This window comes from Cetorhinus maximus, chromosome 16 (assembly GCF_964194155.1).
Source record: "Cetorhinus maximus chromosome 16, sCetMax3.hap1.1, whole genome shotgun sequence".
In the NCBI taxonomy this organism is placed as follows: domain Eukaryota; kingdom Metazoa; phylum Chordata; class Chondrichthyes; order Lamniformes; family Cetorhinidae; genus Cetorhinus; species Cetorhinus maximus.
The window spans coordinates 88,856,068-88,872,653 of record NC_135894.1 but is presented as its reverse complement, the minus strand read 5'-3'; the positions used below and the strand labels follow the sequence as shown (position 1 = coordinate 88,872,653).

General features: G+C 43.9%; 1 protein-coding gene across 5 annotated transcripts in view; it reads left to right on the top strand.

Annotated features, from left to right (window-relative positions):
* LOC144691807 (cell adhesion molecule DSCAM) overlaps positions 1–16,586 on the top strand; it is a 545,084-nt gene that overhangs the window by 335,839 nt on the left and 192,659 nt on the right. For all 5 annotated transcript variants that reach the window (XM_078560312.1, XM_078560308.1, XM_078560310.1 and 2 more), the window contains exon 10: positions 1,615–1,788. In XM_078560312.1, coding sequence (XP_078416438.1) covers positions 1,615–1,788 — 174 coding nt within the window. The remainder of the gene's footprint in view (positions 1–1,614; positions 1,789–16,586) is intronic.

Genomic DNA, 16,586 nt, shown 5'->3' with positions numbered 1-16,586 from the left:
AATCCTGAAACTCCCTTATTAACAGCACTGTGGATGTACCTACACCACATGGACTGCAGCGGTTCAAGAAATTAGCTCACCACACCTTCTCAAGGGCAACTAGAGATGGGCAATAAGTGCTGGCCCAGCCAGCGAAGCACACCTCCTGTGAATGAATGAAAAAAATGTCTGTCTTTATCTCTCAACTTAAAAGGAGCTACAAGCTGCATAAGCTGACACAGCTCTTAGCTGCTTTTCCAAACACCAACCAGTCTTGCCTACTGGCTATGCCCTAGCTGAATTCACAGAGATAAAACATTTGCATTTCTACCTGACAACTGGCCATGTGTGTTACATTGCCATCTCCATGACAATGTAACACACACAGCCAGTTCACACACAGAATCATACACAGAGCAGAAGAGGCCCTTCGGCCCATCGAATCTGCACCAACACGAGAGAAACATCTGATCTACCTACCTAATCCCATTTACCAGCACTTGGCCCATAGCCTTGAATGTTATGACATGCCCAGTGCTCATCCAGGTACTTTTTAAAGAATGTGAGGCAACCTGCCTCCACCACCCTCCCAGGCAGCGCATTCCAGACCGTCACCACCCTCTGGGTAAAAAAGTTTTTCCTCACATCCCCCCTAAACCTCCTGCCCCTCACCTTGAACTTATGTACCCTCGTGACTGACCCTTCAACTAAGGGGAACAGCTGCTCCCTATCCACCCTGTCCATGCCCCTCATAATCTTGTACACCTTGATCAGGTTGCCCCTCAGTCTTCTCTGCTCCAACGAAAACAACCCAAGTCTATCCAACCTCTCTTCATAACTTAAATGTTTCATCCCAGGCAACATCCTGGTGAATCTCCCCTGCACCCCCTCCAGTGCAATCACATCCTTCCTATAATGTGGTGACCAGAACTGCACACAGTACTCCAGCTGTGGCCTCACCAAGGTTCTATACAACTCCAACATGACCTCCTGACTTTTGTAATCTATGCCTCCAATGATAAAGGTAAGTGTCCCATATGCCTTTTTCACCACCCCACTAACATGCCCCTCTGCCTTCAGAGATCTATTGTCAGGTAGAAATGCAAATTAACTACCTTTTACTTCCAAAGCTTTCCTTAATTCTGGGAACCACACGAATAACTTACCCTTTACTGGAGTAACTGCAGATGCCATGTCTCCAGTTCTTTAGCTAAGTAAACCCATCTGATGTTTATGATCTTACCTTTCTAGATGTTAACTTCTTAATTCAACTTGGCCGTATATTTTATGTCCAATAAACTCTAAGCTTGTTTGAATTGCATTTACTTCAGGATTGCTTTTATCAGTTTCTCACCCAGACACCAATTTTCTACAGTAAAAACTTTAATTCCTAAAACTAAAAGCTATATTCCAAAACATATGTATTATGAGCTAGATATTCACAACACATTGTTATAAGTGATTTACTATATATTAAAATGCTCTCTATTTCTTTCCCTTTGGTCCTCTGTGATGAGATTTAAGCAAGGGAGTTGCTGAATCTTAAATGTTTATTTGGTGATTCAGATTGTTGAGCAGAGTAACCCAACACAAGTGAAAGGGCTAACTTCTGATTCTGCGCCACTCTCTGTGTAGGTGCAGGTGTCCCACAGTTCCAGCCAATCGCACTGAACGGCCGTATCCAACTGCTGGTGAATGGGTCTCTCTTAATTAAGCATGTTTTGGAGGAAGACAGTGGATATTACCTTTGCCAGGTCAGCAACGACGTGGGAGCCGATGTCAGCAAGTCCATGTATCTGACAGTCAAAAGTAAGCAGCAATTTAATACCTAAAGTGTTAAGGTGAAGTTGAGTGATGGCACAATACCAGAATATCTCTCTAGAAATAGTGTTGGGGGTAGGAGGGAGAGGGGAAGAATCTGGCTCTGTCCTCAAGATTGATTGATAACCAGTCAGAGTGATGGCAAAGGGCACTGGGGTCCCAAATCTCCACACTTTGCTCACAGTTTGCCACATAGTGAGTTCTCAGTTTCACCCATGCCAGGAGGTCCACACTAAGTGCTTTCCAATAAAGGGAAGAGAAAATTAGAAACAATTGTTTGGTAGTACAGAACCTATGCTTGAAAAACTCAAAACAAAATGTCTATGTTTAGCTGCGATTCTGCGATTGGGTAACACTTGTTGAACACTCCTGAGTGCGCTAATAGCTACACTGACAACCAATTTAAGATAATCAGTCAAGCTCGTAACATGGCTCATTTACGATTGCTAGAAGCAGCATACATTTAATTACAGAGACCTATTCCCTGCAAACAAATGGAATATGTTCAATATGTTCAAGAATCATACGGACTCGAAACATTAACTGTATTCCTCTCCGCAGATGCTGTCAGACCTGCTGAGTTTTTCCAGTTATTTTTATTTTTGTGTGGAATATGTTCAAGCCTTGCACCTTTTTGTGAATTACCCAGGATCTTGGGGAGTCTATAGTTTCCCTTTCCTCATGACCTCGGCCAATCTGAGTCACCTTGCCAGCCAATGAGCACCCTTTTCTCTTGCAATATAAATTGCTAAGGTCATTTGAAATTTGATATTCTGGTGTTTGTCTCAATGAGTGCAAGATGAAACGCATCGGCAACATGTATCTCTTTTCAGCAATGTTCAAGAAAATTAAAAGGCACATCACCTGGTTTCCACATACTTATCTCCCAGCAGCCTATTACAGAGTGGCATTGCTCAATGCTTCAGACAAAAAAAGCCCACCCTATTGTTACAGAAAATAACCTAGGTTATATGACAGCTTGTATATAATAACTTGTACAAACAATTAAATGAGGTCATGAGGAAACAGCAAATAGAAACACACATTACAGGTACATCAATGAGTAGCTGAATCACATACTCAATAAGGTCCCAGGATTGACCCACAATCTGCGCTTATATCAGCCAAGGGCAGGGCTTGAAGCATAATTGGCCATTGTATATTACAAAATGAAAACTCAACCAAGCTTTCTACAACTCAGTGGCCCCAACTAGAAAAACACACTTCACGGTGCTTTGCTGTTATATTCTTTACGAGATATTTTACACTGAAATAGTTTGTAAACAAATATAGTAACTCCTCTAAAACCCAGATTTGCTGTTGCAAGAACCTACTCTTAAATCGGCAAGCAAATGCATTACTTGAGGAAAAGAAAATGCTGTGCATGTTTTGGAATGGTGTGCCAGGGTTGGGAGAAGTTGACTGTCAATGGGGAGGGAGATTAAATGAACATTGGTGAATAGGTGAAGGCTATTCTGTATTCTTCAGGTATGGTGCATACGTCAACCGCATTAGCAAGGAGAATGAACTACAAAGTGCTGCTGTAATTTGAGATTATCACACTGTAGAGTCATCACACACACATCTTGCTGACTCTCAACTGAATGCAACAACGTGCATTGTAACTGGAACTCTCCACTCAACAGCGCTCCCTTGGCTTCCTGTCCTGGCAAATATCACTCTGCCACACATCCTCCGACTGATGAAAACCTACAAGCTAGTTGAAACAATCCATGCTGCACCTCACTTACCACTCCATGATGACCAATTCAAACCGCCTACTGCCCGCCTTCATTCTTGGCGCCCCATACGGTGCACCCTTCCTGGGCAAGATCTACCAGGAGACATCCTTTGGATCAAGGGATGGGAAATAAGGGAAGTCACTAACAAGTTCTTTGTGACAAACCCCGTTGAATGGCAGGCTTTAAACTACCACAGTGACAGTGGTCCTTGTTAAACAGGTTCCGGACAGGCCAGGGCCCCTGTGCAGCCAACCTCTGCCGCTGGGACCTCACACTTATGCGCTTGTGGAAAGACATACCCAATGCTGCACATTACCAAGGAGTGTGCCCCTCTACAGACTAAGCAGCGGACTAATCATTCTTAAATTCAACAAGTGAGGAGGCTATTGCTTGGATTTGGGGATTTACATTCGCTAAATAGTAAATCAGATTTAAGAAAAGGATAAAGAGAACCTACAATCACCCTCCCCAGACTGGAGGACTGAAGATATAGGCAATGTAGGCCTCTAATGTAGTAAGTGATGATAGTAGGCGCTCTGTCATGAAGAACCCACATGTATTTAGGATGCATTGCTATATCCTGCTCACTGCCTTTCAACTATCTGTTAGGACTATTCAGCAGGCTGGGCTCATGATGAAAAGTGCAATTTGACTAGGTTTGTGGAATTTGATTCTTTATCCCCTATTTTGTAAAGTAGCCTATTTTTTATTTCTTACTGCAACAATGGAGAATCCGATGAAGCTTTATCAGCACCAAAACAAACCCGACCAGACAAAGCCTGCTCACACCTCATACCTTTTTCCAGTCCTGCCCCACCCCCACTCTAGAGGACAGACGTTACCACCATCACTCCAGTAGCTTAATGGGAACATCGACCTGGTCATTTTGAATGAAAAGAATGAACTTGCTTTTATATAGCGCCTTTCACCACCTCAGGTTGTATTACTGGGTTTGCTGTGGAGCCAAGGAGATTTACTGAGAGATGGTGGGACGGGGGAAGGCATGGGTGAACATGAACAAAACTCCTGCAACAAACAGAAGGATATCATGGTTGAAATCATGATTTATGATAGAAATATCATTTTGTTAACAGTTTGTTTGGTGGGGGGGGGGGGGAAAGAAAATAACAAGGTATTTGAATGACAGATATCCAAAATTGATGACAATGACATAGAATTGCTTCCATTCCCTAATATTAGTGGCAATACCAGTAAAGTACTTTACAGCCAGTGAAGTATTTCTGAAGCACAGTCACTGTTGTAATGTAGGAAACATGGCAGGCAATTTACACACAGCAACATCCCACAAACAATAATGAGATTAGTGACCAGTTTGTCTGCCTTAGTGATGCTGGTGAGGGATAAATTTTGGCCAGGACATATTAATTGGATTAACACTTACATTGAATAAAAAACAGCAATGCTGTACATAGGAAATGTACCCACTAATATTACCCACGGTACTGTCTTCCCGATTGATGGGGCATGAAAAATACATATAAATGCGCCTTAGCTCGATACTGAGAATATATATGTATATTAAAAAGGATAACTGCACAGCCACCAATTAATTCTAATTATAGTATAGCATTTGGTTAATGATTGAAGGATTGTTTTGCCAGCAATGGGAGCGTTGTCAATAAAAGAAGCTTTGTCTGCACATAATATGATGAAGAGAAACATCCCTTATCAAAGCAGAGCAGGGGCCTCCCCAGTGAGTTGGGTTCTATTTGAAACTAATGAAAGGCCCTGCAGGCTCCAGAACAGTTATAGCACACTTTGCTTTCCCAGCGAGAGAAGTTCCTTCATGCTGAGTCCCTGTGGCTCATACAGATCAGAAATGCTAAATCAATGTTTACTGTGGAGTCAAGGAGATTTACTGAGGGGCTTGGGGGAAGTCGGGGTTGTTTGGTGTGGGGGTTGGGGGGGAACATAAAATACCTCAGAGTTGCACCAACAAACATGAATATCACAGTTCAAAATGTGATTTATGATAAGGATATCATTTTATTAACATTTAGTTTGGGAGGGAAAAAAATCCTCAAGACATTGAATGACGGACATCAAAAAATTGTGACAATGGCATATAATTGCCTCCATTCGCTAATGTTAGTGACAAACGCCAGCAGGATTTTGAACCCCGCTCTATATTCACACCAGCCTTTTGATTTTCTGTGCTGTCAAGGGTGAGGGTTGATGTAGAGAATAATGATCTGCCAATGGAACCCACCATCTGTATGAGGCATTTGTGTGCATTGCTTATTGTTTATAATCTTTCAGTGGCACGGAGTCCATATAAAGCACTGTGCCTGTGACAAATTCCCCACGACAATAGTCTTTTCCAGTTCTTTCAGACATTTTGATGAAATACCATAATATAAAACTGTATAATATATTACAATGCACAGAATACTTTATTTCTATATTATAATATGCACTCCATTTTATAACTTATGTGCATATATTGCATAGTCTACAAATTCTTAGACTTCCTAATCACTGCACTTACTTCCTTATTGTCATGATTTAGGAACACATTTCATGACAATGGTAATACCTGCTATTACTTTTTGACTGGCAACATCTGCTGTTCAGTCCTCCTCCCACTGGTGATGCTGTATTGGTGTATTTCCATTATTTTAAAATCTAAACTAAAACCTTGTTAGTCTTTCCACCCCACCCCCACTGGAGCTGTACTTTGAATATCCTGTATTCCATTCTTAATTAGCACTTTTCTCAGACAAATGTCACCACCTTCGACACCTCTTTGACCCTTTTGTCTGTGACATCTTTTGATTATCTGCTCATCTCCACAATCACCACACCCTCAATGTGTCTCTTCCCCCCCCCACCCACCTTAAACCAATTTATATTTCTCCCTTCTTCTAACTATGCTTCAGTTCTGCCGAAGGGCCATGAAGGCTCGAAACGTTAACTGATTTCTTCTCCGCCGATGCTGCCAGACCTGCTGAGTTTTTCCAGGTAATTCTGTTTTTGTTTTGGATTTCCAGCATCCACAGTAGCTTTTAGCTTTTTGTTTATATTTGTATTGGTTTTCTACCCTTTTGGCTGTTACAGCAAGCACAACAAAAAGATGGGCTGGCTGAGATTCCTAAGCCTCCCTTCACCAAGGGTTCAGGAGAATGCAGGCTAAGGGAGGCTGGGAAGAGTTTGGGGAAATCCTCCGCTCAGCCACTTTTTTTTTCCAACATCCTTCCAATTCCCTGCTGTGAGGGACTTGTGCTAACCAATATGCCTTACTGTTCCAGCTTATAGTCATTTCTTGTTTAAAAGTACCAAACCGAGGGAATAGATAGAATCTTATTGATGACATTCACAACCCATTCAGTTCCAACATCATTCTCGTCTGGACTATGCTTCAGAAGTATATCATTGGTTTCAAAGGGCTTTGGGAAGTTCTGAGGTGGCGATAGGTATCAAATAAATACAAGTCCTTTCTCTCTTTGTAAAACAGGAAATGCTGGAAATCTGAAGTAAATACAGAAAATAAAAACTGTGCAATGCACAGGAGGTCAGTCAGCAACTCTAGAGATAAAAGAAAAGTCAGCATTTCAGTTATAAACCTTTCATGGAAACTGAAAACTGAAAAATGGCTGAATATAAAGAAGAGAGGAAAAGAACAGGAGGAGCAACAGTTTCTCCAAATATGTCAAGGGAGTTAATGGTTTGAATAGCCTCCATGCTGATTAATGTAAAGCATATACTCAAATAAATATTTAAAGGGCATGTGTACCTTTGATGCATCTGTTCTCCACCATCCAGTTACCTGTTGTTGTTGCAAGCAGCGGCAGTAATGTTCCTAGGAGTGAGGTCGGGAGGGAAATGTCCTAAACAATTTATTCAAAAGGTCATGAGCACTTAACTGCCAGCAGAATAAAAGCAGCATAAAAATGATTTTAAAATAATCTAGGTAAGGCCCATAAACACTAGTCTTTTCATTACTTTACCTGTTCAAATTTTTTGTGAAGACATCCCTTCTGGATATGTGCACCTGAAGCAAAAGGGTTCGAGATCCAGTGTTCTAGCCGTTGTTGCACTTCATTATTCTCTATGAACTGGGTGCTTGGGTCACAATGGAGATGAAAATTAGTCTCCAAATGCACACCAAAACTGGTCCTCTGATATCACCAGAAGCATTTGACTGAATTGCTATTTTGTAATCAACCCTGAGTAACTGCTGATCTCTGTAAGTTATTCAGTAAATTCATCTACAAGAGTAAAGCAACAAGAGCAGGCCATTTAGCACCTCGAGCCTGTTACGCCATTCATTCAGATACAGCTGATCTGTTTTTCAACTCCATTTGCCTACCTTGCCTCCACATCCCGTAATACCCTTACCCAGGAAAAAAATGTACTAGTCTCAGTTTTGACATTTTCTGCAATTTCTGAATTCCCCAGTGGGAAGCCAAATTCAAAGGCACTATAGATTAGGTAATCAATGCTCCATCCCTGATGCGTACTTCCTTACAGTGCAGCTCTCCACTGGGAGCTTCTGATCAGTGAATTTATTCTCAATCTCAAAACCCCAAGCTTTTGTTAACTTGTGGAAGGCTGCATAAACGCAGTTGAGATGTATGATTAGAAATGGAACGCTGTCTTTGAAAGTTGCACGAGGCACATATTGAGGCGAGGCATCTTTCGGTCATCTGGCTGTAGGAATCTGAGGTCTGACTTTGAATCTCAATTTTGGGAGCAATCCATTGCTTAAAGATTTGAAGATTAAGCAGGAACCATTTCTGGGCATGAGGTGTTCGTCAAGAATCACACTCTGCACATAGAATTCTAGCAATTAAGGAAATATAAGAAGGTAAGAATTAGGAGCAGGATTAGGCCATATCGCCCCTTGAGCCTGCCCCATGATTAAAAGGATGATGGCCGATCTTCAACCTTAACTCCATTTTGTGTCTGATCCCTATATCCCTTGATTCCTTTAGAGTCCTCCATTGATCTCTGTCTTGAATATACATGGGGGAGAATTTTCTCCCCATTGGGGGGGTTGGGCAGGAAGCGGGCACAGGCGGGCCAATTAAGGCCTGCCCATCGTGACGTGCACCCAGAAGCGCTGAGCACTCCCTGTGTGGGCAGGGGGAGTAGGCTGAGTCGGGGCCTGCACTCTTTCGTGCATGCGTGCGATAGAGCACATAAATCCCCCGGAGGCACAGAGCTACCTCAGGGAGATCAGTTTGAGTTTCAAAAATTTTAATACAGAGAAAAAAAATTTAGGACATGTCCCCTCATGTGAAATTGTCACATGAGCTGGGACATGTTTATGAATTTTAATGAAAATCTTTATTTCACTTATAAATCATTCATGAAACCTCATCCCGCCCATGGATGAGGTTTCATGAAAAATGCGAAGGCCGCCTGGGCTCTTCGCCTGCCCCCCGCCAACCTTAAGGTTGGATGGGCAGCTATGTTAAGTGGTTTAATTAGTTTTTAAATGGCCTTAATAGGCCTTTGACAGTTTGGCGGGCGCACAGCCAACTCCAGTGTGTGCCTGCCGAACTGAAAATCGGAATGACACGTGGTGACGTCTGGATGCACGCCCAATGTCACCGCGCGTCATTTTATGCACCAGTGAGCGGTCCCTGACCCCACTCACCGAGCCAAAGATTCTGGCCATAATGACTGAGCAACCATAGATCTCTGGGCTAGAGAATTCCAACGAGCCATAGCCGTCTGAGTGAAGAAGTTCCCTCTCAACCCAGTCTTGAATGGCTGACCCTTCATCCTGAGACAATGCTCCTGGTTCTAAACACTCCAGGCAGGTGAAGCGACCTCTTAGTATCTACCCAATTAAGCCTTCTCAAAACGTATATGTTTCTGTGAGATCACCTCTCAGTTTTCTAAGCTCCAGAGAGTATACGCCCATTCTATTCAATCTCTCCTCACAGGACAGTCCCAGGAATCAATCCAGTGAACCTCTGTTACACTTTCTACAAGGCAAGTATATCCTTCCTTAAGCCAAGGAGATCAAAACTGTACAAAAAGTACCCTGATGCTTCCAATGTCCCTGTTAATTAAACAGATGCCATGGGCACAAACCTCTCAGATTTGCACTAAGTGCGGTAGCGGGCAAGAAAAAGGACGTTTTACCCATCAGCTGCAATGGTGGTTTTCCACATTGTATCATCCCAGTCCGGCCTTATTAATTATGCAGCCACTGGAAACATGCCTTCTTGCTGGTTCTGTTTGCCTACCTAGTCATCAATGCCAGGTTTCGCAGGCAGCACCACATTACTTTTAGGGGGGACTCATGCACAGGTCTCTATCTAACCGACCAGCCATGAGCCATGAGCTTCTGAATTACCCGCCATGCCATTATTTCGCCATTTCTTCACTCCGGGTGCCATTTCTAAACTGCGGCCGTCCACACAGTTCTCAATGCTTGCAGCCCAGGATTGCTCCAGTGAAGACATGGTCCTGAAAGCCAAGACGAGTTCAGTGACCCATCACTGGAATGCCTTTCGGAGGCCCACCGTGATGTCCTCCACCCCTGCTCTGGCCACAGGAGGTCCAGCAATCTCACCACTCCAGCTTGGGTGGTGGTCAGTGCCAATGCTGCACAGAAGAGGTTGGCCATCTAGTGCAGAAAGAGGATGAATGATCTCATCCATGCCACCAGGGTAAGGTAATCATATCAACACTCTAAACTCACCCACTCACAAGCCCGTCACACATTCACTGGCATCTCACTCATTGCCAGGTCAAGGGACGTCACCACTCAGTCTCTTACACGCACCCTCACATCTCCATCTGGCCTCGTCTCCTCTGGATACTGCCTCCTCAGGCACCACCATCTTGAGGCCATTTGCACAGATGAACATGTGCCCCCCACACCCACCCTGGGATACCCACCTTCTCCAGTACAGCCCTCACCCTGCAGCCTCTTCCCTTGCCTGAGGCCACTTATCCCCCTTCCCCAAGTGAGCCCTAGCCCTGCAGCCGTTGAAAGCCACCCATGCCTCATGGCTGATCTGTTAGATAGAGACCTGCTCATGAGCCCCCCTAAAAGTAATGTGGTGCTGCCCGCGAAACCTGGTGCTGATGACTAGGTAGGCAAACAGACCTTGAAGTTCTGAGTGAAATGCAGCTCCCCAGGTGCACGTCGCTTTTGTAGAGTTGTGAAACCCGTCGGCGTGCAGTCACGCCCACATGCTCGGATGATCCAGCGCTGGAGGAATGATTCTGGCGAGCTGGGTTTATAACAATGTGCGGATGTATTACAATGAACTTCACCATGTGCGGCAGCTGGAAACACAGCCCGCCATTGATGGGTGGAGCGGACGATTGCAAACTGGTTTCACGACATCGTGAAACCGATTTTTGTCCTTCCCGCCATATTGTCCACTCACGCCCGCCATGATGCCCGACGCCAGCAGGCATGGAAAATTCCACCCCTCATATCCGCACTCGGGGGCTATAAAAGGTCCATGGCACTATTTTGAAGAAGTGCAGGGGAGCTCCTCCTGGTGTCCTGGCCAATATTTATCCCTCAACCAACAACATTGAGACAAATCATCTGGTCATTTATCACATTGCCGTTTGTAGGACATTGCTTTGGGCAAATTGTCGTGTTTCCGATCTTACAACAGTGACAATTAGTACTTCACTGGCTGTAAAGTGTGTATGAATATCTAAGCTTATGAAAGATGCTGTAAAAATGCAGGCTTTTCCTATGTTTAACAGGAATAAACTTTTTCAAAAGTGAGGAAACTTCGATTGAATTTTGTAACTGGAATTTATTTCTCTGGTTACAATTCAGTGCCTAAGCCCCTGGTACTAGATTCCAAACTCCACACCCTCCCTCTCCCACCGCCCCCTCCCCCCCAACCCCACCGCGCACCCCCCCCCCCCCACCCCCACCCCCAGCCACCCTTCCCCTCACACCCACAACATACTCAGCCTGTACTTCCATGAAGGTTTAAACTGCTTCTGGCTGGGATTCAATAGTCTGTATGTTTATATAAAGGTTCTCCTTTTTCTCCTAATGAGTGCCTCCCACTACAAGCGGCAAACAAGTGTGAGTGCTGTTTGATGCCTCTTCAAACACACAGACTCCTTTGATTTAAACACTTGCACTTTAATCACCCATCATGTGTCATTAGCCCGACAGGCAGCAGTAGTCGCCAGACAGTGTCTCGAATAAATTGTATTGAAAGTCACTGAAGCGGCCCTGTGTTGATTTTTTCTTTTCCAGCCACTCAACCACAGTTTGGCAGGCACCACATCCCTGAGCCTGTTAGTCATTCAGGGGAAATAAAGAAGACACAAAAGCAAAATCTCTGATCATTCTCCTGAGTACAGTTTGTATGTAACATCAGAGAAGGGAGGAAATGAAAGAAAGGGGTTTCTATCAGAAGAAATCTGTTCAGTGACAGGCCCAGCTCAGATGCATGAGTTAGTGCGGTGCGATAGTGTAGATAATAAGACTTGCGACAGGTCGATTTGATCTGGCCAATTTCCTCCAGTTAAATATTGTGAAAATCAAAGCCATCGTTAGGACCTTTCCATCACCCCGTTTCCTCACCACCAATTCCATCTTCCTCCCCAGCCAATATCTCAGGTTGAACCAGACTGTTTTCAACTCTTGGCATCCCATTTAACTCTCAACTGAGCTTCCAATCCAACATCCAACCCATCACCAGCTTCCGCCTCTGTAACATCACCATTCTCCACACCCTGTCTTGGCCCATCTAGTGCTGAAACCTATATGCATGCTTTTGTCACCCACAGAATTGACTATTCCAGTGGCCTTATGGCCAGCCTTTCACCCCTCATGATTTTTATTTTATTATTTCATGGGATGTGGGCTTCGCTGGCTAGGCCAGCATTTATTTGTCAACCCTAATTGCCCTTGAGAAGGTGGTGGTGAGCTGCTTTCTTGAACCGCTGCAGTTCATGTGCTGCAGATACACACACAGTGCTGTTAGGGAGGGAGTTCCAGGATTTTGACCCAGCAACAGTGAAGGAATGGTGATATAGTTCCACTAGTTTCCAGTCTGTAAACGTCATCCAAAGACTTCTAATAGGTCAGCCATCAGCCTTCTCTTGATAAGAGAAAAGAGACCATGCTTATTCATCTTTCCTAATAGGTATAACCTCATGGTCCTTATGTTACCCTTGTAAATCCTTTTTTCTTGCACCTTCTCCAGTGTCTTTATATCCTTTAAATGATATGGTAACTAGAACTGTACACAGTACTCCAAGTATGGTCTAACCAAGAGTCAATGCAAGTATAGCATAACTTCCGTACTTTTCAATTCCATTCTCTAGAAATAAACCCTAGTGCTTGGTCTACCTTTGTTCTGGACTGATTGGCCTTCTTCGTAACCTTTAGTGATTTGTGTATTTGTATTCTCAGACTCCTTTGCTCCCCTACTCCATTTAGAAAATTATTTTCCAGGTCGTATATGACCTGCTTATTTTTCTCACTAAGATATAATACCACACACTTATCTGTGTTGAGATCCATTTGCCAGTTATAAACCCATTCTTCGGGCAGGATTTTACCTTCGGCGAGCGGGCCCCGCCCCCACTCGCCGACGCGTAAAATGATGTCCACGGGCGGGATGAGGTTTCATGTAGGGTTTTTAAAATTTTAATAAAGTTGTTATGGAAATTGTCACATGAGGGGACATGTAAGGGATTTTCTTTTCTATTTTTAATATTGCTGAAAGTAGAGGCGATCTCCCTGAGGCTGCACTTAGCCTCAGGGAGATGAGTGTGCTCTTTCGTGCGCATGCGTGAAAGAGCGCACTCTCGATTTTAGGGATCCCCCCTGCCCGCACAGGGAACGCATAGCGCTTCCCTGCGGCGTCACGCTGGGCGGGTCTTAATTGGTCCATCCACGTAAAATGGCGCCGCGCCTCCAATCGGGGGCGCCGATCGGAAGTGCTCCCGCACGCGCCAGCCCATCAACTTCCCCCCCAACAGGGGGAAAATTCTGCCCTTCAACTGTGTTTATATCTTGCAGTTTGTTGTAGTCTTTCTCTGTATTAACTTTCCCTTCCAATTTGGTGTTATCTACAAATATAGAAATTATGTTTTTGATTTCAAAGTCTAATTAGGAATATAATTTGTAATCAGCAGTGGTCCCAGGCACTGATCCTGGGACCCCACTTTTCACTTTCTGCCATTCTGAACAGCTTTAGTCACCTGCGGCCATTCACTGATTGCTATTGGACAACACTGTAAAAAAGAAAGACTTGCATATCTATAGTGCATTTGACAAACTCAGGATGTCCCAAATCACATTACAGCCAATCAAATACATACTTGAAGTGCAGGCACTGTTGTAATATAGGAATCTCTGCCTTGTACAGAATTGCTTTTGACATAACCACTTCTCTTTCACTCATATGGATATAACACATTCTTTATTGTGGCAAACTCTAATCAACTGAACCACTTCCCATTCTTTCTCGCTAGAAACAAAACTCGAAGAGATCAAACTGCTTTGTATTCTCTCTTGCTGCATAGAAAGCAACACATGGAGGAGATTGCGAGCCATTATATCAAATTCGTGAGCTAGGCATAACAACGCCTGTACTGAGCGTAGATTGTTTTCAATTATTTGCATTCCCTTCTCTCAGCAGCAATAAATATTGTCAGTTCAGCGCCTGTCAGTCATCTCTTGCACAATAACCATGTTCGTGCAGAGGACAGAGGGTTGAATAATGAATTGTTTTAATACACACACAGTGACAGCGTGTCTGAATGTCTTGACTGAGGTGCAAGTGCCTCTGTTTCATAATCACCTGGATAGCCTGATCCAAAGACACAGTTCTTTAGCAAGCCAGTTATATGTTTATCAGGGTTCAGCCATCATAAATTTAGTGTCAGCCAAGGGCCTATAATTAGTTAATGTGAGTTTGATTTTTCTGCCGCTCTGTGCATAATGAGCAGAGAGAGGAGCCGGCTCACATAATTGTGTCTCTTCCCATTAGCGCACAAACTAATTAGCAGATTTTATTTGCTTTCTATGCTTCTTCCCAAATCAAATTTAGCTCCTTTTTTTTTGCTTTTTTATTTCTCTTTCACACAGCGGGGAAAAGAAAGAATCATTATGACACTAATGACTGCTTAGAAAACCCATTAAGCATTTCAGATGTTATGTGTCTGTTATCCACCTGAATTGAAGATAAATAGTTCATCCGGAATGTTTTTCTGATAAAATCATCATAGCATTCGACCTAAAGCCAATTGCTATTATTCTTGTTCATTGTTGCTTTTAGTTCAGCAGCTGGCAAGTCAACTAACAATAGGTATATTTGCAAGGATTCTGAAGTAAAAATCCTGACCCAGTATAACACTGAACCAAACAACTCAGGGGTTATCTGACCTTGCCTCACATTGGGGGTGGGGTGCTGGTGTAGTGGTAATGTCACTGGACTAGTAACCCAAAGGCTCATACTCTGGGGGGACATGGATTCAAATACCCCCATGGCAACTGATGGAATTTGAATTCAATTGATAAATCTGAAATACAAAGCTAGTCTTAGTAATGGTGACCATGTTAAAAACCCATTTGGTTCACTAATGCCCCTTTAGGGAAGGAAATCTGCCATCCTTATCCTGGCCTACATGTGACTCCAGACCCTTGAAATGGTGTATAGCAAACCACTCGGTTCAAGGACAATTAGGGATGGGCTAGTCTTGCCAGTGACACCTACATCCCATGAAAGAATGAAGATATAAAAGAAAATGGAGGAAGAAAGACCAAGGCTGGAATTTTCCAGCCCCTCACATCAGTGGCATCTTCTGGTCCCGCCAGTGCGAACAGAGGTTTCAATGGCTCACCAGCCCGAAAGTCAACTTTGTGTTCTCATGCCTTTCTCCCCCTTTCTAGTGAAGACACTGTTGTGGTTTCAGCAACACCCGGGAAATTAGCCTGCAGCAGTGGTGTTAAAATGGGCTGACAGTGAATAGTCAGCTCATTTCGCATTGCGCCCAATTTTCCTTCCCACGGACCATGATGCAAGACATGTTGCTGCTTCGCTAGGAACCCATTTTGCACGAACAGTACTATGAGAGGACTGCAACGGTTCGAGAAGGCAGCTCGCCACCACGTTCTTAAGGGCTACCAGGGATGGGCAATAAATGCTGGTCTATCCAGCGACACTTACATCTCGGGAATGACTAATGAAAATAAAGTAATGGTGGAGACTAACTTTCTCCCCCCTAAAGTGTTCACAAGCCACAAATGACGTACTGTGTGCAAGTGAAAAAGGTAAACTTTCCCTCCTCATCCTTATAGACCTGCCTGCAGCCTTTGACAAGGTTGACCATGCCATCCTCCTCCAATGCCTCTCCACTACCTTTTGCCTGGTTCCATTCTTATCAATCAAATAATAGCCAGAGATTCACTTGCAGCCCAAAGAGCTATTCTTGGCTCTCTTCTTTTACTCATCTACACGCTGCCCTAGGTGACATTGTCTGAAAGTATGGTATTATTTTCACATGTACGCTGACGACACCCAGCTCTACCTCACCACCACGTCTCTTGACTCTCCACTGTTGCTAAATTATCAGTCTGCTTATCCAACATCCAGTACTGGATCAGCAGCAATTCCTTCCAATTAAACATTGGGAAGACTGAAGTCATTGTTTTCTGTCCTGGTCCAAACTCTGTCCCCTATCTACTGACTTCATTCCTCTCCCTGGTAGCTGCCTGAGACTAAGCCAGGCTGTTTGCAACCTTCGGGCCCTATTTGACACCGAGATGAGCTTCTGATCATGTACTCACACCACCACTGAGACCACCTTTCCACCTCCATAACTTTGCCTCTGTCTCAGCTTATCTGCTGCTGAAACACTTAGCCATGCCTTCTTTACCGCTGTCCTTGACTACTCCAACACACACCTGCCTGATCTCCCACATTCTACTCTCTGTAAACTTGAGGCCACCCAAAACTCTGCAGACCGTGTCTTAACTTGTGCCAAGTTGCATTTTCCCATCGCCCCTGTGCTCACTGACCTACATTGACTTCCGGTCAAGCAATGTCTTCATTTTAAAATTCT